This window comes from Apostichopus japonicus, chromosome 11 (assembly GCF_037975245.1).
Source record: "Apostichopus japonicus isolate 1M-3 chromosome 11, ASM3797524v1, whole genome shotgun sequence".
NCBI classification, from domain to species: Eukaryota; Metazoa; Echinodermata; class Holothuroidea; order Aspidochirotida; family Stichopodidae; genus Apostichopus; species Apostichopus japonicus.
Genome location: NC_092571.1, coordinates 17,321,424 through 17,346,079, shown reverse-complemented (window position 1 = coordinate 17,346,079; position 24,656 = coordinate 17,321,424). Strand labels below are relative to the sequence as shown.

Sequence of the window (24,656 nt, the reverse complement as noted above, 5' to 3'; positions counted from 1 at the left end):
TATCATTTGTCTTTGTGAATATATGCACACATATATTGTACTGTTCCATAATGCTGAACATAACATTACAGCTTTCAAAAAGTTACAAAAAACTGTTTAAATTTCTTTTCAAATAATCACAAAATATGTTAATGTGTCTGAAGATGACCATGTCATAATGCTGAACATAATTTTGGGCTTCAAAGAGTTTCAAGAATGCTTTTTAAATTTCTTCCGGGCTTGTGTATTTACAATGAAAGTCATCAATGTTGCAACAAAAGTGTCTGGATTAATTACAAGTTTAGTTGTAAATTTTCTGAATAGAAAGGAATCATTATTTATGATATTTGTATTGTATTTTAACATTATATTCTGTTGTAGTAATGAAATATCTTTGAGTTAAAATGCTCTATGTTGGTCTCCTTACTTGGTAAATTGCCATCATATTTACGTAAATATTTGACCTATGAGGTAAAAATGATTAATGCAAACTGGAGATGGAATGAAAAAATCTGCAGTATTTTCTTGTAATTATCAGCTCTTGAGCTTGCCAGAATAATATGATACTATTCCCAAATTTTAAAATTTTGATGCAATAGATTTAAATATGAGAGCACCACTGTAGCTTTAGCCCAGAAAAAAAAAAAGTTATGTGGAATATTAATCCTACTTTGTAACTTTTGGAGTTTAAGACAATGATCTCTGTTACAACTAAGTAAACATGAAAAAGTCAGTGAAGGATAAATTGTCAAAACCATACAAAATCTTGTAAACCTGAATCAAGTCCCCACGTAACCTCCTAAGCTCCAGTGTGGTGAGATTCAACAGTTGTAACCGCCTATAATAAGGAACACTCTTTAAAAGGAACTAATCAACCTAGTAGCCTTCCTCTGGACCTTCTCAAGTACTTCCTTATTCTTTAGCAAAATATGGGTATTGTTTCAATTGTAACTATTCTCTTAAAGATTTCTGACCATTTTAGGGCTGCACTAGGTAGACTTGCCGGAAAAAAATGAAAAATTGTGCGAGCAACAATTAACATAAAAAATGGCAATATGTATAGTATCCTTAATCATGGCAACATTTCTCAATGGGAAAGCTCCATCCCTAAGACCCCTCCCCAAGACACAGATAACCACCCTTGATTGCCCCCACCAATCAGAAACTCCTTCCAGTGGCCCAGAGAAGATAATTACGTCAATCCCAAGATTCCCTACTTGAAGTAGTTCCTTGAAATGTACATAATATGTGGAAGATACTCTATTTCTTAAATTTGTCATTCATGATCGAGTATGTACTGTACATTTACTTCAGGTGCAGGGGAAAGAGGTACGTACAGTAGCTCGGAAGTTTCAATCAAATAGTGTTAGTTTATTGAATCATGTTTAACCCTACACACACCCACATTGTTACATAATCTGTTGCAATATTTATACCAGCAAGAGCCAGACGGTAAAGGCAAGACTATCTCTCAAAAGAAAACACCTCATATTAATGAAACATTCGCTCCGCACGATGATGGAAATTTATTCGACCTTTTCGTCGAAAGGGAATCTGATTCCCATCATACGGAATTTAAGATTCGCTTATGTTTTGCACCCCATGCGTGTGATCAAAGGGTATGAGACATGATGCATCACTCCCTAGGAAACGTGTCCCTACAAAATTTGTCTTCCGACGATGCTTATCTGAGGTTAGAAGTTAACGGATCACAAAACTGTTTGTTGTTTCTTTCCATTTTCAAAATATGTGACATTCGCCGAAAATTTCTCGGAGACTTCAGCTAAAAATTTTGACAAAAATTCCACTTCACCTCGGGCTTTTTTTTTTATCTCCCCTATTTCTTATTCAAAAGGGTAAAAGAAGAGGCTGGCCTGTTGCCATGGTAACTCGGGACGAGAACAAGCTGACGTAGATGCTAAATTTAAGGCCGTATGTCTCATCTCATTTTGTAGCCGTGGAGTGACGGTGCTGCATACTGCAACTCCTGTGTGTGTGCAGAAATGCAAATTAGGTTAGATTAGCGTGCATTGTCTTTGAGCAGTGTGAGCTTAATTTACCCTGGCTATGCGGATGTATCCATAGATCTAGCAGAAGCAGCAACAGCAACAGCAGCAGGGAATTACATGCACAGAGAGAGAGAGAGAGAGCCGCCTATAATTTATGAGGTTCATTTGACGATGCACAAGGTGTCTTGACGTAATAACACTCGGCAAAGAGAAAATCCATTACGGATTCAAACGTAGGGACTCGCTGCGTTCGAGAGGGGAGAGGTTTACTTAATAGGAGTCTTCCGGTAACAGCAGACCCGCACGACTAAAGGGAAGGAAGGAAGCAAAACAAAACGAAAGATGATAATTTCTTTCGCCTTGAGACGAGCACGTTAACAGACGGACAGAACATCGAAAGGAATTAACAGGGAAAGAAAAGCAAGGATTTTTCATCCGTCTTTGATTTTCAAACGAACAGAATGAACAATTTTTTTCAATATGGTGAAGATTCTTTTCCAGATGCAACAACAATATGGGAAATTATAGCATAGACATCTGCGACTGGGAAACAGAGAGTGGGGATTGTCTATCGGACGAGCCGTCACATAATTACAGCGATCGGATAATACTTTGGCTGTAGAGAGGTTATCCTCCTTCCCATTCAGGATATTTTTTGTTTTTCTGTTTTATCAATTCATTAATTATAAATTCAAACCTGTTTGAGCAGATACCATCCTTACCAAGATGTCTTCTGTGAAGGTTGCAGTGAGAGTCCGTCCATTCAATTCCAGAGAGATCAGCAGAGATGCTTTCTGCATCATCGATATGCAAGGTTGCACAACGAGTAAGTCATCCAATTTTCATAGTTTATTTTGTTGTTGTTACATCCAGTTGTCGTGGTTGTTGCTTGTTGACACAGTTTGATTGACATATTTACTTCTTATCAGATATCGCTGCAAGAGCAAATAAAACTGACTGATTCGGTAGTCTCTAATTTAGTATAATTTATGTGAATGCATTTAGTATAAGTACCGTAGTACTGCGTAATCAAGTTGGTCAACATTCAGTATACATATTGTTAGCATGTCTTAACCCAAATTGATAAACCAAATCTTTCATTTAAAGAAATGTTATAAACATAAACTCTGTGGTAACTTTTTGTTCATTTAAAATACAAAATTTTTAAAACTAAAAAAAAAAAAGTTGTCAGAACAATTGCTGTTTTTGTGTTAAAGAAACACATCACTTCTCTTGTTCGATTTTTGGTATATCTTTGTACATTTTTGGAACAATCTCAGTCACAATTAAACCTGGTAACAGCTTTGAGCTTCTAGACTGCACGATATTGATGTGGTTTTAGCATTCACCGAAATCAATAATAGACATTGGTGACTGGCACAACTTGTGGTAGTCTTTCAATATGCTGATTCATTTTAATCAAGCCATGAAATCGTTCCAAATGTTTACGAAAAAGATCGTTGAGTGCCATGATAAAACTTGACATTATACTTCCGACAAAAAGAAACAAAATAACCTGTCAAATATTGTCATGAGCTTACAAGTGATATTTTCATGGATTAAAAAAATTTGTGCCTATTTTTCATTGAATTTGATCACTTTCCAAGTTCAATACTGTAGATCAATAGGATAGGTGTTTGGTCTGTCTGTGAATCTGTTTCACAGTGCTCGATATGTGGTTGTTTGGGAGTTGTTAACAGAGGTTATCATACAGGAATATATACTGTATATATATTTAATATACATTACCAATTTTTTTTAGTTCTGGGATAAAGTTCTGGTAATCTGGTTCCTTACAGGTGAAATCTTCAGATTTAAGTTTGGAGGAAGCGGTTTCTCTTAGGATTTAGTGAACAAAAAAAAACATTTTGTTTTTTTCACAGGGAAGCAGACGTTATTGCAATCATCTATGATTGTCAATTGATATGTACATAGCGATAAGGTTACATGTAGCTACTGCGCAGTGTACAGTAGTAGTGCACATAATTCAGTAGACCTCTTGAAGAAGCTCAGTGAGTGTCTGTGCCAGATGAGGGGCCCCGTAAAGGGGGTTGGAATTGTCGTACAGGTCTATTTAGAGCTGTCAGCTACCTCAAATTTGAGAGGGAAAAGTTCAAGGGCTACTATGTATTCTTATTGTATGTATGTATTTTTTTTTTTGATCCTCCTGCAAGCAGGAACTGGCGAAGAAACCTCATTGGCTTATCAAAGCCGCAAGCTGACCGAAGTCAGTCTCTTACATTCGTATTTAACATCCATGATTATGAATTGTCAACAGCTCTGTAACTGGACGACATACATTAATCTTGGAGGGACTCGAAACAGGGACCTTATATTTGGGAGGCACCGGGGTTAACCACTGAGCTACCACTCCACAATCACCATGCCAGAGTCCCTGCCAGCTAATCTCCCTGCCACGGCCATAACCTTTAGACTTTAGTGGTACGTGGGGTAGGGAATGAAGGGGAGGAGGCAGGGATTTGAGGGGAGGGGGAGTGTCAGGGATTTGCTCCACTCATTTCTTACCTGTCTGTTCTCAAATCCTGCACTTTCCCTTCTAGCTTACATGCCAAACTTTGTTACGTTTTAGTACTGGGCTCTTGCAGACATATTTCCGCTAAGTACAGTAGTACTGCACATACTGTACAGTAATTGCACCAATAAGATTCTTGCAAGATCATATCATGTATACATATCTTTAAATACATACATGTAGTAAAGCCATGAATTCTTTTTGCACTTTGGCTACAGTTGCGGAAATTAACCTAAGAAATTGAGATGGAAATTATACAGCACTCATGAAGAATGTGAGAAATTCAAGGAAAATTCATGAATTTTGCTATTTGAATAAATTTTCTGCAAAACCTTGTGGAAGTGACTGTTGTTAAAAATGCAACTTGGTTAAGGATTTCCCCATGCAGGAAGCTTGCATTTACCATAATCAGGAGGTTGAAAACATTAATTTATTCAGTTTCAAGGTTACAAGGATTCAAGGGAAAGAACTCACATTTTGACAACAATGAATCTGTAAAATGCAGGTTGAATCATGCATTCATGATAAATGTATGGATCTATGTTATTTCAGGTTGACATTGCTGAAGAAGTAAATTTACGAATGTTTAATTTATACTGTACCTTGTATCATTAATTGTGTGAACTAACTCGTCTCATATGGGAGCTGCAAAGTGCTTTTGCAACACAGAGGAGACCTCTGAAAGGAACGTCTATATATATATATATGGCTCCAATTGGTTTATGTAATTTATTTTTCTCATACCTGTCTCTAGTATGCTATATCTCAAAATAGTCCCCAAATTCCCTCCAAAAAGAATTCCCTCAATAAGGATACTTGTCGGGCTGCGAACGACTTCTAAAGAAAAGACTCTTAATTACCCAGTGGATAGAAAATCTCAAATCCTAAGGTACTGTTCTTAACGAATTCCTTTAAAAAAAAAAATTCCAATCGAAAGACGTTTGATGTCGGCACTTTGGATGGTAGAATGAGAAGGAAGGGCAATTACAGGAGGGGCCTGTCTTAGAGGGCGCACAGTGTTAAAAGGTTACCAGTTCATTCTAGGCATGGTAGAACGAGGGTGCTAAGGCTGTGGGGAGACAGGTAAGCTCGTCACTCGTAAATAACCAAACCCAGTAAGTTATGGGATATTTACATTTTCTCATACCTGTCTCTAGTGTGCAATTTCCCATCTACCTAAGGAACAAGAGAACAGTCTAGCATTGTGCTCCCTGTGACCCTACAAGCTACGGTCATCCTCTTGGCTCTGAATCAATTATTTCTCAATCTCTTCAATCGTAAAAGTCCGTAGATAGCTGAAGTGCTTTAGCAACCCTATAATATCTTCCATAATATATTTAAGACATACTGTACTATGTACGTGTGTATCAATCAAAAATTTATCAATGCTTTGACATTTTGATTTGACAAGTTTTGATTTGATTTGGTTGTTATTAGGTTTACATTATGATGTGCATAAATTGTAATGAAATTAACAGCATCGTAGCAGTAATAGCCATGTTAGATACTAATGCAATGCAGCAATAAAAACCATTGGAAGTTTAGTAAATAGTGGTTACTCACTGAGGAATGGCTGTAATATAAAAGGCAGTGCTGCAGCCTTGATATATAGCTGATTGTTTTTACTTTGATGTTCCTGTACAATGCCCTGCAATTTTTGTTTTGAGAGGAATTACGTTATATTACCAGATGCATATTGGGTTGGGAAGGGCTGGGGGTAGGGGGAAGGGGGTGTGGGGAGGGTATAATCAGCCAGCAATCAGTGTGTACTGGTGTTGAAGTTGCTTGTGTTGGCACCTGTAAGAAATTTGTGAAAATCATTGCTGGTGATAATTATTATTAGGAGGGGGGGGGTCATGGTAACCTCGCAGGGAATAATTTAGTGGGCAAATTTTTGTGAAGCATTGTTTAAGGCGCTGATGTTTGTCCCATGTAAAATACTATGATTCACATTAAAAAAAATGGTTTTCCATCTTTCCACTTGTAAAGTTATCTGACCATTTTGTATTATGCAGAAATTTGTAATGTGATACTGGATAAATAATTCCCTGCCTTGACCCCAAGGTACATTAATTTTCAAATTTGAAATAACATTGTTCATAGGTGTGGCATCAGTTTTTACAATGTACATTGTTCTGTGTCCTTGCCATTACATGGACAATAGAATAAACAATGCCATCTGCAGAGTTCATAGTACTGTTTGTAGTTTGGGTGGGGAATGAGGGGGGTGGGGGAGGAGAAGGGGGTGAGGAGGAGGGGAGGAGAAGGGGGAGCATAGCAGATAATGGGAGAGAATGGGGTATCGATCTGTAACCTACACCGATACTATGATTTTGACCATTATTGATGGTCAATATTATATATTATCAATTGAGTTAATTTTTTTGGCCAACAGTTATCTTTCACTTGGTTTCTACAGTAATTTCATTGTTGTTATTTTCCATACCTGGTGTTCAAAACAGTACAACCCGAGCCAATATAAGTATCTGATGGTTATACTGCACACATATTTAAATACAATATTACTTCAACACAGAAGCCTACTGTACAAATAGTTTGTGTCATGTCCATGGCAATCATCTACAGTATGTAGGCTGGTCTTCCTACAGTAGGTTTGCCCATCGGTTAGTAAATCATCGTTGGGTTGACATTCTCACTAGCAATATATATACAGTAGTATTGTAGCATTATATGAAGTTACCAACAGTATGTTCAGGTGCAGATTGAGTGGCAACTGCTTCTGCTATAATTTATGATATAATTTAATATTGGTACTAGTATATAATACAGTAGTACAGTTTCTGTAGTACTGTGCCCCATTGTGCATTTTATCTGTGTGATGGCTGCTTGGTCATACATCAATAGATTCATCACTTCTGGCCTTTTGGCTATATATAGATAATATATGTACAGTAGTAGCCTTTGCTATATCATTTTCTTTCCACAGAGTTTCTAGTCCACTGCATTCTCATTAGGCAAACAGTTGTATCATATATGCTTCTATAGGTGGCCTATTTGAGGGGAATTTGTAGTGCACAGTGGGTTTGATGTGGTCCGGTGATGTTGGGAATTTTACATTTCACCAGTGTAGAACTTCATGTCAAATGTACCTGTCAAGTGCATGGAAGCTTTAATTTGTATTATCACTGCCAGAGCAAAACACTATTCATAAACTGTACATCAAGTGTGTACTACTGTATTACCACATAAATATAATTTATTTTGCTACATACAATTATATTCTACTGATCATGGTCATAATTTTGTGTAATACATTACCTCAGTGTAGACAGGTTCGTAGTTACAAGCCTTCTACAAACATTTCGCCCGGTGACTGGTTTCCGTTTGACATCGTTGAAGGGTTACCGTAATGTTTTCATTTTGTCACTCCCAGGGGGCGATATGTGATACTGGAGAATAGCTTGTGCTGTACAAGAGAAACGTTTCATATTTCCGGACGGCTGGATGGTCGCCGGATGCCCAGAGGCCATCGTTCTTTTATTTGTCAAAAAAACAATAAATGCCATTACAGAATATGATTGACAGTAAATTAATTGAATCGCAGCATTAACCTGACACTGTTAGATCAAGTGATAGCCAAATTTATCAGTAAAGATTGTGGAACTAGTGGAAGGAAATTCATTTTAAATTTCTGTATATGAAATGGTTTTGCACAAAATGAAGTTTCAGTGGAGAATTAAAGAGAAGAGATAATGAAAGGAAAATAAAAGGGCTTTAGTATTAAGTTTTAGAAAATTAAATATTTGATTCTTATCAAATCTGCTAAAACATTGTATCTGATCACACATGGTCAAGTTATCACAAGTTTGCTGTCTGATGATTTAGATTATTAAATTAAATAATTATTTAGATTTTAAAGAAAAAAAAACCCACATATGTCAGATAATAAAATGAAGAAAACCTTCTATCAACACAACATGAATACTGAAATGAATAAATATATATTTTATATATTCTTCCAGGTACTGTTTTTATTTAAACAAGGCACTTTGCTTATATTGCACATTGTTGAAAACAGTAATAAAGAACTTTTGAAATTAACCGCCTTTTTTTTATATTACTATTACTTTTAGTAGATTTAATTGTGATGAATATATTTCATGTAAGACAATAGAAAGAGCTTGGAATTTGAAGGATCCATCAGTTCATTCATTGATGATCTTTAACTGTTAAAGGTAATTTTACAATAATCTCACAGAATTCTTTATAATCACTTGCATATGCATTACAAAACTTCTGAAAGGGACAGAGAGAAGACCCCCCCCTCCTCCCCTCCCAAAAAAACAAAAGCAAAATTGTAGGAAAGGACATGTATACATTAGATAACCTATGATAAGATGGTAACCTGATGCTTCACAGCTATATAATATAATAAAACAATTTGAAATTCTCTGTTTTTAGCAAAACATGAAGGTTTCTGTATAAATTACTTTTTGTATCAAATAAAATTTAACCCTTCAATGTAGTGTATTCGTATAATACTGTAGCAAGAATCTTCTCATGTGGAAAGCCAGTGCAGATATATTCAATAGAGATCTGTAATATTTGTACAGGTATAATCATAGTCAAATTAGCAGAACTAATATAGTCAGCATTATATGATGAATTTCAGCTTACTTAATAAAACTCAGTATGCTACCGTACGTATGTACTGTACATATCGCCAGAAATCAGTTTGGAGACACGCCATCCAATAATGGCATGTATATTATATATACAGTATACTGGTAACATCACTCGATATCTACTAAAACGAAATACAATATTCAGTGATTACGAATTACGCTTGCAGGTTTGGCATTTCGTAATACGGTGGCTGTACTGTATTGATAGTGTGGCCTTCTTCGCGATCAATAAGAAAGATAGGAGATTCATTGTGTCCGTGAAAAAACTTTAATTTACATGGCGCAGTTATATTGCAGCAGAGTGTGCATAATGATTCAGCCAAGCAGGGATGTATATGTACAGTAGAATAAGGTTCTTCAAGATTAATATTGAGTACAGTATGAATAATATTGTATACATACTGGGTATGTGTGCAGTAAGCATGGTAATTGGTTGTGTTGCAAAAATATATGTGGGTATAAATATAAATATGTGTGTATATGTAGATACATTTATTATATATATATATATATATATATATATATATATATATATATTATATATATATATATATATGTGTGTGTATGTAGATATATATATATGTGTGTATGTAGATATATATATATATATATATATATATATATATATATATATATATATATACACATATATATATATATATATATTTATATATATATATATATATATATATATATATATATATATATATATATATATATATACACATATATACATATATATATATATATATATATATATAAATATATATGCATGTATGTGGTGCATCATTTTCAGTTTGTGATGGAAATATATCAAATTTTGACAGTAAATTTCATGTACAACTATGAAAACCTAAACAGAAGAAAGTATCATTACACATAGAAACAATTTACTGTTGTATGGTAGTGTATAGCTTGTTATTTTCTTTTTATATGTACATACCACAGTCACTTTAATTTTGTTAATTAACTTTCTGCAATAAGTGAGTCTAACAGACTACAGCTGAAATATATTGCTGAGAGACTTCTTCTGTCTGCGTGTGATAAATTTAAAAAGCTCTCAAATACTTTTTCATGAAAGGTTTCTAATTTTTAAATTAAGTCGAACTGCTCAGTGGGATACTTAACCTGCTTTTAGAAAATTGTTAACGAGGATTTCGTATTAACCCGAGTGCTACTTTGTAAATTTGACAGTCGTTATTAGTCATCAGTTTAATTGAGAAGAAGAAGACTTGATATATAACACAATCAAACCATGAATAAAGAGAGTCTGCGCTAAAGTGTTAAGTTAATGACAACATGCAGAAACAGTGATGTAAGTTGTAGCTAGCTGGTCACATGTAATTTTATTGTGAAAAATTACCTGGTATGAGGGGGGGGGGGGAAGGGTTGAAATACTGGGTTAGGGAGGGAGGAGGAGGAGGCAGATTTACCGTAGGAGATATGTCCTGTTGTCATGTCTTAAATTAAATCTACTGTATGCACTTGCAAAATGGAGTACTTTAATACTGTACTTTCCACCTACAGTGTGTGTACCTGTGTCCAATGGCAAACTGTATAGTTACTGGAATCTTCTTGCACAAAATTGCTCTTGCATGAATACAAGTTTATAACAGTTAGCATATATACAGCCTATAGTACCTATTACATTCAATGATGGATATATATGTTTGAAGAGCAGTTCTAGGCTATTCAGGATCCAGTGGAAGAAAGAGGAGGTTGGAGGGAGGGGGGGGTGAAGAGCAGAAGGCTATTCAGGATCCAGTGGAAGAAAGAGGAGGTGGGAGGGAGGGGGGGGGAGACCCAGGGCTAGAACCTTGCTTCTCACCCTTCTTATTCCAAAAATTTGGAAACTTAATCAGCTTTCCTGGTGTTATAAGCATACACACAGTATATTACAGTATAGGCTCTGATATCGGACTATGCTGCAGTACATATCATGTATATCGCAGAGTGGATCCTCAATACCAAAACATCCATTATGTGTTAGTATCTACAGTTGTAGGTTTCTGTACTTCTTTACATAAGGGAGCCCTCTTAAAAACATTCTCAAGATAAAATTCATAGAGATTAAATGGGTAATCATGGCCTCATGGGTATATAAACATAATAATCTTATCCTTTCTGTAATGAAATATAAAGTCAAATTTTGATATGTGCCTGTAACTTTGAAAGCTGTCGTGTAGTTCTCTCTGTTTGGTTGCAAGTTTATTTATAGTGCCATTCATCCTTTTGATGTTTTAATCCCATCCTGCCCTTCTCCCTCCCCCCCCCCCAACAAACAAAAACCCCTGTTTGTCTGCCCTCTCCAAAACTTGTCAGAATTTTATTTTTTAGAAGATAGATTCTGCCTGCTCCTGGAAAAGCTTTGGGTCCCTCTAAGAAAGGAAATCCAGCCCCTGTTTTTTACGTCTATAAACTTAATTGCATCAGTTTTTAAAACGTCTGAAAACTACAAGAACAATATCGAGGTACTTGCAATTATTTCAAAAATATCATGTGTATGAACAGTATGATATCATACAACTATACATTATGATTTCTATCGTATCCTACTTGTAATTGTTATTCTGGTAATAAGCAAATTGTGTTTTGATTTCATTAGATTATTACTGCCAATTAAGGACTGATAAACCAAATTTCTCGAAAGAAATTACCAAATTGCCGCTACAGTATAGTGTTGTACTACTAACGTTATTTAATTGAGAAATTAACATACTTGGATTTACAATCTACATGATGCATCTTTTAGAGACTTGTAGAATCTGTTGGCATATTCTCCTTCCACTTTTATCAACCACTCATGACCAACTGTTCGAGCCTGTGATCCAATAAGGACGTAATAATCTACTTGCCAAACTTACGACATGGAAATCTATACATTAATCAGAAATCAAGCGCTCTGAGCTCACACAAGTGGGTTGCCATGGCGATATCGAGGCAGACGTCATCACTTAGCGTCTGCCAGGGGATTAGAAGTAGCTCGGTCGGTTCTGTTCTTTCCGTCGGCAATCGCTAGAAGCCGATCGTCCAATGGCTATGCGACGTCAGCGATGATCCGGGCATTATAGTCAGGCCGACCAAAAAGTCAACGGAAAAGAGTTTTGGGCATGCATTGGTTACGTGAGACTTTACGGATGGTTAGTCATCGCCACTTGGCGAAGAGATTGATAAAAAATAATCAATGCCGATGGAAGAAATATTTAGGAAGATGAAACTGTTTTAAAAATATGAAGCTTGGAAGAGTGGCTGGATCAGACAATTGATATCTGGGGTTTTTGGTGTGAAATTTAGATTAAAAATTAATTTTGTATAAAGTTTAGTTAAAACTGTTTGTATGGTTTAGTATAGATGGTATAGATGTCATCATGGCCTTAATATTGGTTTGTGTCAGAATATCTGATACAATCTTGATAAAGTTTTGATGTCGCACAGCGGGGCAAAGTTTTAACGGTTGTTATTGTTTTATTTTTTATTGTTATTGTTTGCATCAAATTCATATGGCATTGAAACCCTCAGACAGGTTAAATGATAAATTGGCATCACCCTCCATCACTTAAGTAATACTGAAATCAGACAGAGTAATGGTTATAGGCCCATGATCCCATCTGAAGGCCTATGATCCATCTGAAGTTTACAGCACAAAGCTGGTTCTATTCACCAAACCTACACATCTTTAGGAGTGTTAGCTCAGTGGTTAACCCTGATGCCTTGCAATCATCAGCTTCCGAGTTCGAGTCACTCCAAGATAAATGTGTGTCATCCAGTTACAGAGTTGTTGACAATTGACAACTCATAATCATGGACGTTAAATATGAATCTAAGAGACTGACTTCGGTCAGCTTGCGGCTTTGATAAGCCAATGATGGCTTCTTCGCGAGTTCCTGCTTGCAGGAGGATCTAAAATACATACATCTGTCCTAAATACAGTGTACATATTGGTACTGTATGGCTAGTTGTAATTTTGATACGTTTATTCGGACACATATACAAAATATCCAAAATACCAAACAACAGATCTATTAAGACATTAATTGAAGAAAGTTGCATGATCAATATTTTCAGCCCACGAAGGAAAATTTGCTTGCATCGTGACGGATGTTAGGTAACAAGATTATAAACAGCAGCTTTAAATTCAAGTTGGAAGATATTAAATATCAAAGTTTTACTTTGCTCCTCTTACATGTCTCCATCTCTAACATATGCGCATTCCTATCTACGGTACCTAAACAATTTTTGAGTAAAACTGATCAATTTAATAAATGTATTTTTGCTCTTTTTTTATTCCCCCACCTTGACATTAGTTATCTCTCTTTCTCTCTTCAGGCATTCAGAATCCTAAAATCCCAAAAGAACAACCAAAGAACTTTGAGTTTGATTATTCTTACTGGTCCCACACAAATGTAAGTATATGCTGTATAATGATATTCAATATCATGTGAAAGCACATGCAGAGAAGCTCTTGGCCAGGATGAGAGTGAAACCAGCTACTTCAGGGAAAGAAGTCCTGTACTGAGTTTAATATACCGTATCTCCCTATTAAAGGCGACACAAACCCAACTTTCATTATCAGTCTATCGGATAACTACTGTTTCATGACAAAGTGCTGATACGGTTCATTAATTCCTATCAAATTCAAACCTACTTGATACAGAAACCAACTAATAATCTAGAAGTTCATCACCTGCAAATTCCCCAAAACAGGGCAATGTTGAGGGATTTAGTTTGCTTGTTTATTAACATGGCACATGTCAAACATTTTGTGAATCATTTATCCAATTGGCATGAACAACATAATAATAATAATGAGAATCAGCAGTTCCCTTTATGATGCTTAAGCGACCACAAAATGTGGGAGAAACCCGCAAGGGCTTCTTGATCACAACTTACACGTCGGGTGGCTTCCAATTCAAACATTTCAACTCAAAGTTGGAATCTTTCCAATTTACAAAGTCATTTAGATGGGAAAACCGTACAGTAGATTGCTCTTGGATGAAAAACTCACCTTACTATGACCTGGCCGGGTATCGAACCCGGTACCTCCCGATTGCTAAGCCTCATTGCTTCAAATGCCACTGCCTTTATCCACTCGGCCACAGCACCTTCCCCAAACAGCTAAGAAACATCTTATTCCATTTGGGAGATATATCAAAGACTTAATGTTTCCTTCATACACAAAGTTGAAGACTTGAACAAGTCTAAGTATGACATGATATTTGAGCTATTTGTTCTTTCAATTTCCTATGTTTTTCTATATTTATTATAATATTTATTTTGCTGTAATGGAGATGGATTTTGAAGAAAGCTGAATCTAAAATATTGGAGGTCTGAACATAATAACCTAATGATGGTATTGGGTATCAGTATCAACACTGTGAGCATTCTACCTTGAAAATATGAATAGAAACACAAAGAGAAAGTGAAAGGTTTAATACATATATCATAGTGGTGCTTTGACATCACAGATTTATAAACTTACATCTCCCAAAATTACATCTCATATAATTTACAAAATTACATCTCCCAGACAAAGACATTCAATCCAGTACATCTCCCAAACAGAATAAGATTTTTCTTAGCTGTTTTGGGGGAGTTGTATTTCACAAATATCTTTGTCACATAAGCTCAAGATAGATAGCTGGGATTGAGTCCCATTTTAAAGCCACTGTGTCAAAGAGGAAAGCTGCAGCAGCTGCAATATTCCCTGCAGCCAGGCTGCATAAGTATCAAACAATAGAGATGACAATAGAGATAACAATAGAGATGTCAGCAGTGTCAACAATAGATAACAATAGAGATGTCAGCAGTGTCTATTGCGTGAAATGTGAAAACCACCAAAGTTAACTTCCTACTCAGCCTGGCTTCAGTTATTTTACTCAGCTTCATTTATTCTGCAGCCCCTCTCGACCAGTAGAAATTTGTTGACAAAGTGCTGATACGGTTCATTAATTCCTATCAAATTCAAACCTACTTGATACAGAAAGCAACTAATAATCTAGAAGTTCATCACCTGCAAATTTCCCAAAACAGGGCAATGTTGAGGGATTTAGTTTGCTTGTTTATTAACACAGCACATATCAAACATTTTGATAATATTTTATCCAAGTGGCATACCTCTGTGGACATCATCAAGGGTCTTAGGTTTTTCCCTTTTCTTTTGCATGGACATCAAGTGCTTTGTTCAATCGCCTTTTTTAAATCGTCACGTTTAATCCGTCCCAGACTGAACGAGAGCAATGACATGGCACCAAACCACCATTGGACAGAGCAAATTTAATTACCCGAGAGCCTTAACATGTTACAGTAATTGATTTTTCTGCCAGGAACAATTTGCAATTAATGTTTGCTTGTCATTAGACGAATGGACATTAATATAGGATCGATTACTGTATGTCCTTCTGTTGGGATACAACACACACCAATTACAGACAATTTCAAAGTAGGCTAGTAGATATATTCATTGTGTCAGTAAAAGCAAGTACTGTATAATAGTGATTGGATGTCTTTGTTTGTCACTGTTTTTTGTTGTTGTCACTGCTCCAATTAAGAAGACCCTTTCGTAATTTAAATCACCGTTTAATCCCAAGTGATGAAGTCACCTGATCATATCTTGCCAACACACAGTATAAACAACATCCTACCACACAGGCTGTATGATATGTTGTACGGTTTCGTAATCATCTCAATCTTAAAGAAAAGAAAATGGATGGTAGTATAGCTCCATGACGACAGTACAGATTATTGCGTAATACCAAATAAAATGGGCAAAAAGTGGCCAACAGCAGAACTAGCCTACTGTACAGTAGGACTATCAAGTGGCACCAATGTTCTTCAATTCATTAGGGGTTTTTTTGCTATTATTTATTGTTTTAATCTTTTTACTGTGTAATACCAAATGGATAATTTGTTATCTTATATTTCCATTTTGAATCATCAATGTCTGCAAGGATAAATATGCAAATCACCCTTAACATTCCAAGTAAACAATGAGTTTGCAGTTATCTCACTTTTAAGTCTTTGACATTATCAATTTAATAGTTTAGCTGCATACTGTACATGTGATGACTACCCAACTAGAATGTTTGTGTAAATGTCTGTCAAGTTGTGTGAATGTATTCATGTTACACTCAAACACATTCCTACCAGCAAGCTCGGCCATCATCGCCCGCTGCAGTTTTTTTCCTAATTTCCACACAGTTTAGCAGACATACAGTTACAAAATCGAAAAAGAGACACTCCCGATTCAACGTTTAAAATTTTTGGCATCGATAGCTGTAAGATAATCTGACCGAGGTTTGACTCCAACAACAACAACTGTTCGACCTCTCTTAATTGGTTACTTAGGAGTCAAGTATTTTCATGTCTAATTTGAAACGGGTTTTGATCCCTTCTCGCAGTCCTACGGTAGGTCAGAGGTCGACACATTCCGATCATGCTCTCAGGTACAGCAATAGGTAGGAAGTCATCAACTGAGAGGGTATTGATAGGTAGTACAAGACAGTAAGCCGTCCTGTTGTTTGACGTTTCTATCAGTGGTGGTCAGCTGCTATATCCGAATGTGGTATACTTTAAAACACCGTCATTTTAATGAAGCAATCAACTTCAGCCATCCTAATATCCCTTTAATATTTTAGCATTCCCTTATATGTATGTATGTATGTATGTAAGCAGGAACTCGCAAAGAAGACTCATTGGCTTATATATGTCTCTTTAATACTATATCCTCAGATGAAAAGTGAAATTTTTCATTCTCATCGAGAAATAGCCAATTTCATATTACTGTTGAAATATTTTTTTTAAAACTCATGATGTCCTCATAAGTCTGCAACTCGCATTATGCACGGGATTGTTCACAGAATGTCATCGACTCAGAAATGGAAAATTAAACTAGATCATCCAGACGAGATGTATGTTTGTCGTCTATAATGACAAGACTCTTAAGGTGAAGCGGTAAATTGAGCAGATCGACGGAAACACTTTTTTATTGGTTCGTTTAATTCAAATTTTAAAGCAACGCGTCAGAGGGCGAAGTATGTTTGCCTCCGGTATGAAACAATCTGCAGGGCAATTGAGTAGAAATGTAAATATTTGAATGACTGCATTCTTGATGTACTATACTGTAGTGAAAAACATACAGCAAAGGTTTAGCAAACTTGTGTATTGTGCACTGTTTTTTCTGATGTATCATGTGATGTAAATGTATACTGTAGTTGATGGATGCCACGTGATGCCATGCATTATTTTGCCACATACGTCACTAATATCTGTCTATTTAACACATTTGCAATTAACATTTGTGCTGGCATGTCAAGAGACTACCTGGTAACCTATTAGCAATGATCCATCACCTTAGCTCTGGAAATAGTGCCTTCCAGTCAATAACCACCATCTTCAGTTAACCACTCATTAGTGGTGTCACCAAGGGGAGAATGGGGAGGGGGCGGGGGCATGTGTCCCCCAAATATTTGCTGCCCCAATCCCTCAATCAACCCCCCCCCCCAAATGAAATTTGCCTATCTAAAAAAACCTTAGGCAGTACACTTCTACCAGTTGACTAAATATTAGGTCTACCTACAAAATAGGTGGGAAGGGCTTCTATGATCCTGTTATCATGTTAGTTATTAAAAATATTCATTCTTTACTTTTAAGATATAATTCCTTTTTACCAAGCATAACTTGTATAAAATAGTTTCATCAAAATTGTTGATTAAGCCTCAAGCAAATGACATAGTGATTGGGGGTTGGGGGAGGGGTGGGGTGGAGGTGAGAGTATTTGGATTAGCAGTGCATCTAGATTGATGCCCTGAAACTGTCTTGAATACTCAAGAATTCACAGTGATATAGCTAAGCTACAGTGCATTTATTTCATTGCTCTCTCAGTGTAACTCTCCTATAGATGTATGACTACAAACTGTTGACATTAATTCTCTTGCAGTAATGTTGGATCGTCATTTGTAAATACGCAGACCAGTAAATCTTTGGGCTTTATTTACACAGCTGGTACATATTCGGTCCGTATGCTTCATTAGGAATTCATTAATTAATTTGTCTACCATATGCAATTGACATGAACAAATTGACATTAACAAATTGACATATCAGTAAATTTTTCAACAGGTAGGACAGAGGTGGATGACTCATTTCTCATTCTTCAAATGTGTCATTTCCTGCATAAAGCAATCCTTCCAAACGGCTGGAATTGACGTTTGCATAAAATATGTTCTAATTTGTCAGGGAAATGTATCTAGAGTTTGTAGTATGTCATGTCATGGCCACAAAAAAAAAAAATTGATTTTGAAGGTATATACTGCACATGGAGTATGTCCAAGATTTTTAATGGTTATAACAAGTTCTCAATGTAGGATCAAAACGGTTGAAGGACTGTTACTATTTACAATTTTACTTTTCTGTGCTCAAATGAGAAAAAAAATCTCAAAAAAGAGTAAAGCTGGCCAAATCACTGTCGAGAAAATTTTCCACTGTCTTTATTAAATCTTCCTGTATGGCCTCGCACCAAAGAACGTAACACAGAGGACATAATGTTGGATGAAATCCTGATGTATAATAAATTAAACCCTGTCTGGAGACCAATGTTGCAAACTGTCATGTAATTATAGATTTCAGTCTAGTGGATACACTTTGAGCTATTAATTTCTATACCGACTAATTGCAGACGGATTTCACCGTATGCCGGTAGAAAAAAGGTACTGAAGTTTATCAACCAATAGACATTAAGAACACAAACATTGGTTAACAGTCATCAGTCACATCATCAGAATGATTTCCGTACATAACATAAACCCCTAAGCATTACTGCTTATTAGTAGCAAATATATTGCATGGCTCTGAATAGGCCTGTAGAGTGACAGACCTATGTTGTACAAATTCAGGAAAAAGGCCAGTGAGAATTTGAGAACTTGCATTTAATTTTTAGCAAGTGGCAAAAATTGTGAAACTCTAGGACAGATCCGACAGAGTGAGGTTAAAGGTAGTCAGTATAGGCCCCATTTTTGTGCACGCTATAATTGCTAGAAGTTTTCTAAAAGTATTTTCCTGGAGGTCTTTACTCTCCAAATTGTTCTCAGACATTTTTAAGGAACAAACAAGATGACTAAATGTCCCAGTGAGGAAAATTTCCTCAAAGGTTGTAATCAAAACAGTTTAATAATTTTGACCAAAGGTGACCATATTTGAATATCTAGCATATTTGTGGCCAATACAGCATGCCTTTAACTATACAGCTCTCGCAGATCAGATACATATGCAATGTCACTTTTATATACTCATGTTTTTATCTAGACTTTTACTTTTGTACAACTCTATTTCATGTGCTGATCCCTTGTTTTGTTTTTTATAGGTTTTGGTCTGGTTTATAGTCTTCTCGTGTTTTTAGATTTTTGTGTTCCTATTTTACATACTGTTTAAGTTTCGTTTATGTGTTTTCTAGACTTTTTATTCCTTTGATTTCTCTGTCTTTTTATTTTTTTTTATTTTCTTTTAGGTTTTGTAAAGCGCCTAGAGGCCTTTTGGCGCTATATTAAGAACTTATTTATTATTATTAATATATTGTAATGATAGAATCCATACCTTGTTATGCAAAAATTGTATTGATAATATGGATATATATGATAAATAGTGGTGGTAGTGTACTTGCTTAATACAACACTGTATTTGTGTCTGTGCATAGTGTGTGCATGTACTGTAGCTGTCAATATATTGCATCATAATATTATTATTGTACGTGACTCATTGTCAGCAGTTCCTGAGTTCCTTCTGTTGAGTAGGTGGTAGGCCTACTTGATACCTTTCAACATCTCTGATTCACCAACCTTGTAACCTTTTAGTTTCCTTGCAGTAGACTGGGTTTTGTCAAGGAGTTGTACTCATGGTTTTATTAGTGATAATTGTCAGTTCATATTAAAAAGAGCATCCTTGACTTATAGGAACAGAAATAAATAAAACATAAAATACAGAGGGAGAGCAAATCATGCGAAAAATGGAATTTGTGACTGTAGCATGTAAATTGCTAGTAAAAGCTTTTAGTTGTACAAAGTTTGAAATACATTGATCTTACCAAATGTTACTATAAGGGAAGTGGATATGTCCGTATGGTGCTGAGGGGTGGGAGTGGGAGTGGGGAGTGGGGGTGTTAATTAGTGGATAAAGAGGAAGGTGAGGGGGAAGAAGACAAACATCATCACATTCCTTTTCTATGTATTGTTTGGCTCTGTTACTAAGTATTGCAACACTACAGATACTTTTAATCCTTCATGAATTCGTACTTATATTTTTTTAAACTAACCAGAAATAATTAAGCTAATATAGGCTACTCTTTCAATATTCTTTATTAATTCTTGGTTTTCTTTATGCTTTTCACTTAAATTGTTTTTGCTCTCTTCATTATTTTACATTTTCTTCATTATTTTACACATTCTCCTACACAGGCTCTCTAGTGGATAAGCAGTTTGCTAACAGTTTTATTTTATTTTTATTTTCATTATTTGTTCAAATTTTTCTGATGCATTAAATTATAGATGAAAACTCCTCCCACTACAAAATTGTAGAAAGAGATGTAAATTGGTTAAAAGTCTCCCTCATAGATGAAGCACTTAACAGTTGTGAGTGGTGATTTAATCTATTCCCTACTGTATATGAATCAGATATTCCCACGCACAGCCCTCCTACTCAGCATCATCTAACAGCTAACATTCATTTCTTGTTCAGAAAGTGCTTGAGAAGCTTGAAGACAACAGTTAGGTTGAATCAGGGTGATTCCAGCAAGGGGAAAAAGGATTTAGAAATATAAAATTGGGCGTAGGCCTGCCTCTGCATTATCGAGCTTGTCAACAAACTCTTTAACTGATTTCATAATGTTGAAAACATTATCTGAGGTCAATGGTTCAATCTGTCATTGGTTTAAATCAGGCTTTTTTTGTTGGTTCTTGTTGTTTTTTTAAATAACCAACATTGTATTAAAATTTCTGTGCGAATTCATAACTCTTACCTGTGTATAATATCTTAACCTGGACTTGGTCTCTCGTGTAAGATTCCTACATATAGCAATGAAATATTAAGTACTTACAATATGCAATTTAAATATAATATATTTGAGAGGAAGGTCACTAGTCACTGTTCTATTGTAATATGTAACAATAATAAGTTTAAAGGCATTGAAGGCCCGCCCCAAACCACGTGCCTCGCTCTGAAAAAGTTAACTTTCCGTTGCTTGCAAGTGAAGTTTTCTTCTTGTCCCTACAAAATGCAGACAGTAATGAAACGTGATACCCTTTTATCTTTTATCTAGACCTGAGACGTCCATTGTGCTATGTACACTGTGTTGTGGGTATTGACAGTAGCTGTATGTATTGACTCTACACAAGTGTCTAATTACCGACGGTAGCAAGCTGTGTGTGTATTTTCTGGGATCGATGGTGGTGTCTAACACTTTCTGTTACACCTCATTCGAACTTGGTCAGATTACCGGCATGAGACGTTTCTTTGTGGGCGAGTCTTCACACCTTTTAAAGGTAGATGAGATAGTACTGAAGGAGAGTAGAGACAGGTTAGTTGTGGTTGTTTGTTTACTGGAAATAAAACCTGTGGGATTTAAATGGCAGCTGCAACTTATACAGCTAGTACTAAATGCCTTTGAGGTAAAAACAAAAGAATTTGGTATAAAAGCCCAAATTTACCTTGTTTTTTGTAGCAATTTATACAGGATCTGTTTAATTACACCCACAGATATTCTCTCCTTTCCAGATGTTTCAGTTATAGAGGGAATTAAAAGCATCCTTGACACTATTGGAAGGATAACTTCAGGCAAACATGCAAAACATTCAAGTAGATTTAGTACAAACTAGAAAAACAAACAACAATTTACTATACTGTCAGTGTTAGTTACATTGCAATAACAAGTTCATGTTTTTCAAAAGAAAAAAAAAAAAAAAAATCAGAGTTGGAAACCAATCAATATAGTTTAACACAGATCAGGCAGGTATAGTACAGCAGCTAACTTTAGGTGCAGTAGTTCCATGCTGCATAGTTCCAACAGTAGCTATACCAGGTATACCTAGGTCATTCCCCCCACCCCCCCTCCCCCCAAAAAACAAAGAAAGCATTGGAGTTTGAAATTTATAGCCTGAGCTAAAGAGTCGAGTTCAGAACATATCTGTTAGCACACAATAGTGAAGAATGCTAACTGTGAAAGATGCAAAAATAAATCCAAAATAAGTCTAAAATGTTTGATCACATGACTCATGTACTCTGTGCAACTTAAAACATTTCTGTTTGATTCCTAGTTTCTTATTTTCCTGGTTTCCTTTGTCTCTTTTCCTACTTTGTAAAGCACTTTGAAACACTGAATTAAGCGCTATATAAATGTAATTTATTATTATTATTATTATTCACTCCAACGTAAACTTTACCATCATGTTCTGTTGGTGAGAATTAATACTGAAATGAATTCTTCTTATTTGGGAGAGTTGCATGATTCTGCAGTAAGCTCTGATTCCCACAAACATGGACTAGCCCCCCTTTTTTTGGGGGGGTCTTGTTTCTTCACTTGTTGGGGAAAGGGGAAGGGAGCAGTGGTAGGGAGTTCTTTTATACGCAATATGGACTGGTTCCCAATTGTAACCATTGTAATACATAATGTGGTGTGAATTCTAATGATCATCATCATCTTACCAATATTCACACAACATCCCTTACAGCAATTAATTAATTTCCTAACGAAACCATTTCTATTTATTCATCATAACAACCAATTTCAGCAGATGCTTGAGTAGCTCCTACACACAATACAACACAAGATTATTGTACGGTCAAATCGTCCAAAGCGACATAGATGAATTAAAGGATGTTAAATCTATATGCAACAGAACAATTTATTTGAATGGAAACGGCTGAAGTACGTTGCATCCATCCATTTCTTTTTACCTTCGCTGTACATCGTATCTATACAGGCCCCATATATATCTTTGTTCACTTTATCCTGAAATCCGTTTAAACTAACTTTTTATGTATCACAGCTTTGTGAGTTTTGCAGGCTTTTTTCCTTTCCTACCAAACTACCATCCTTTTTTTGCAATTAATCAGAATAAGAGATAACCACAGCTTCTTTGTCGGACACGATTGTGATGTATTGATGCCTTTACTGTATGTATGTTCATGCTGCCTCTTTAGAATTGCCATGAACAAGGATTGTGCATGGTATGTGTAATTTGTCTGTCTGTCTGTCTTCTGTGTGTGTTTAATCAAATAGATCACTGACAAGCAACTTATTACCTTCTGTACAGATGGATAATGACCTCCGTTAATTAGTGGTGTCGTCCAATAGCCAAACTATACACTAGCACAGTATACGGTTTGTGTGGTTTTCATACACTGATTGGTAATTTAAATTATTCAATACTCAGAAAGCTAATTTTGACATACACACATCTGTCTGTTCATCCCATGCAGTGCTTACATTATGATGGAATCTCAGACTTATGAAAATTTAATGCTGCCTTGCCAAGCAGGAATCATATCATATATATTTCATGGAATCTCATACTTATGGCAATATATGCTGCTTGCCAAGCAGGCATCATGTCCACTCAGCATGCCATATGTTCAATATGAAAACAACAAGTATGTAGATCTATGGTAATATTTAGTGTGGGTGAGTCACAAGACAACATCAGGACAGATCAAAAGGAGACGCCTCCTCTTTACAGAAACAAACTACATTAAATTAGGCAAACTATGCAATGTTTGAACCAAGATGCTCTTTTGTTGAGAGTGAAATCACGCTGATGTTCAAGTTGGATAATAAACACATGAAATTAAAGGCATTGAAGACTTGCCCCAAACCGCATGCCGCGCTCTGAAAAAGTTAACTTTCCGTTGCTTGCAAATGACGTTTTCTTCTTGTCGCTACAAAATGTAGACATTAATGAAACGTGATACCTTGTTATCTTTTATCTAGACCTGAGATGTCCACGCTGCTATGTACACTGCGTTGTGGGTATTGACCGTAGATGTATGTATTGACTGTGCACTAGTGTCTAATAACTGAAGGTAGCAAGCTGTGTGTGTATTTTCTGGGATCGATGGTGGTGTCTAACACTTCTGTTACACCTCATTCGAAACTAGGTCAGATTACCGGCATGAGACGTTTCTTTCTGCGCGAGTCTTCACACCCTTTAAAGGAAAGGAATGTACTGTACAGTAAGTTTGTATGTATTTATGTTACATGTAGTAAACTCTTCTACTGTAGCGCTAGTAGTGTGTTTATACATTTAAAGATGGCGTACACCAGATTCAAAGGGTCCTTATCTTCTTTCAAGTCGGTTGAAGCGAGATAGGAAAGGGAAATGGAGTTGGACATTAGGCAGCCAGGGTAGTTGAGTACGATATGTGAAATCTTACACTTGTCTGTCCTTTGGTTAAACTAGGAATAGAAATGATACAAAGGAGCAAAATACAAAGAGTAAGCAATTGAAT

General features: G+C 35.9%; 1 protein-coding gene across 9 annotated transcripts in view; it reads left to right on the top strand.

Annotated features, from left to right (window-relative positions):
* Positions 1–24,656, top strand: part of LOC139976217 (kinesin-like protein KIF1A) — a 97,819-nt gene that overhangs the window by 2,464 nt on the left and 70,699 nt on the right. For all 9 annotated transcript variants that reach the window (XM_071984775.1, XM_071984779.1, XM_071984774.1 and 6 more), the window contains exons 2-3: positions 1,835–2,814; positions 13,494–13,570. In XM_071984775.1, the coding sequence (XP_071840876.1) occupies positions 2,715–2,814; positions 13,494–13,570 (177 nt within the window). In that variant the 5' untranslated portion in view covers positions 1,835–2,714. The remainder of the gene's footprint in view (positions 1–1,834; positions 2,815–13,493; positions 13,571–24,656) is intronic.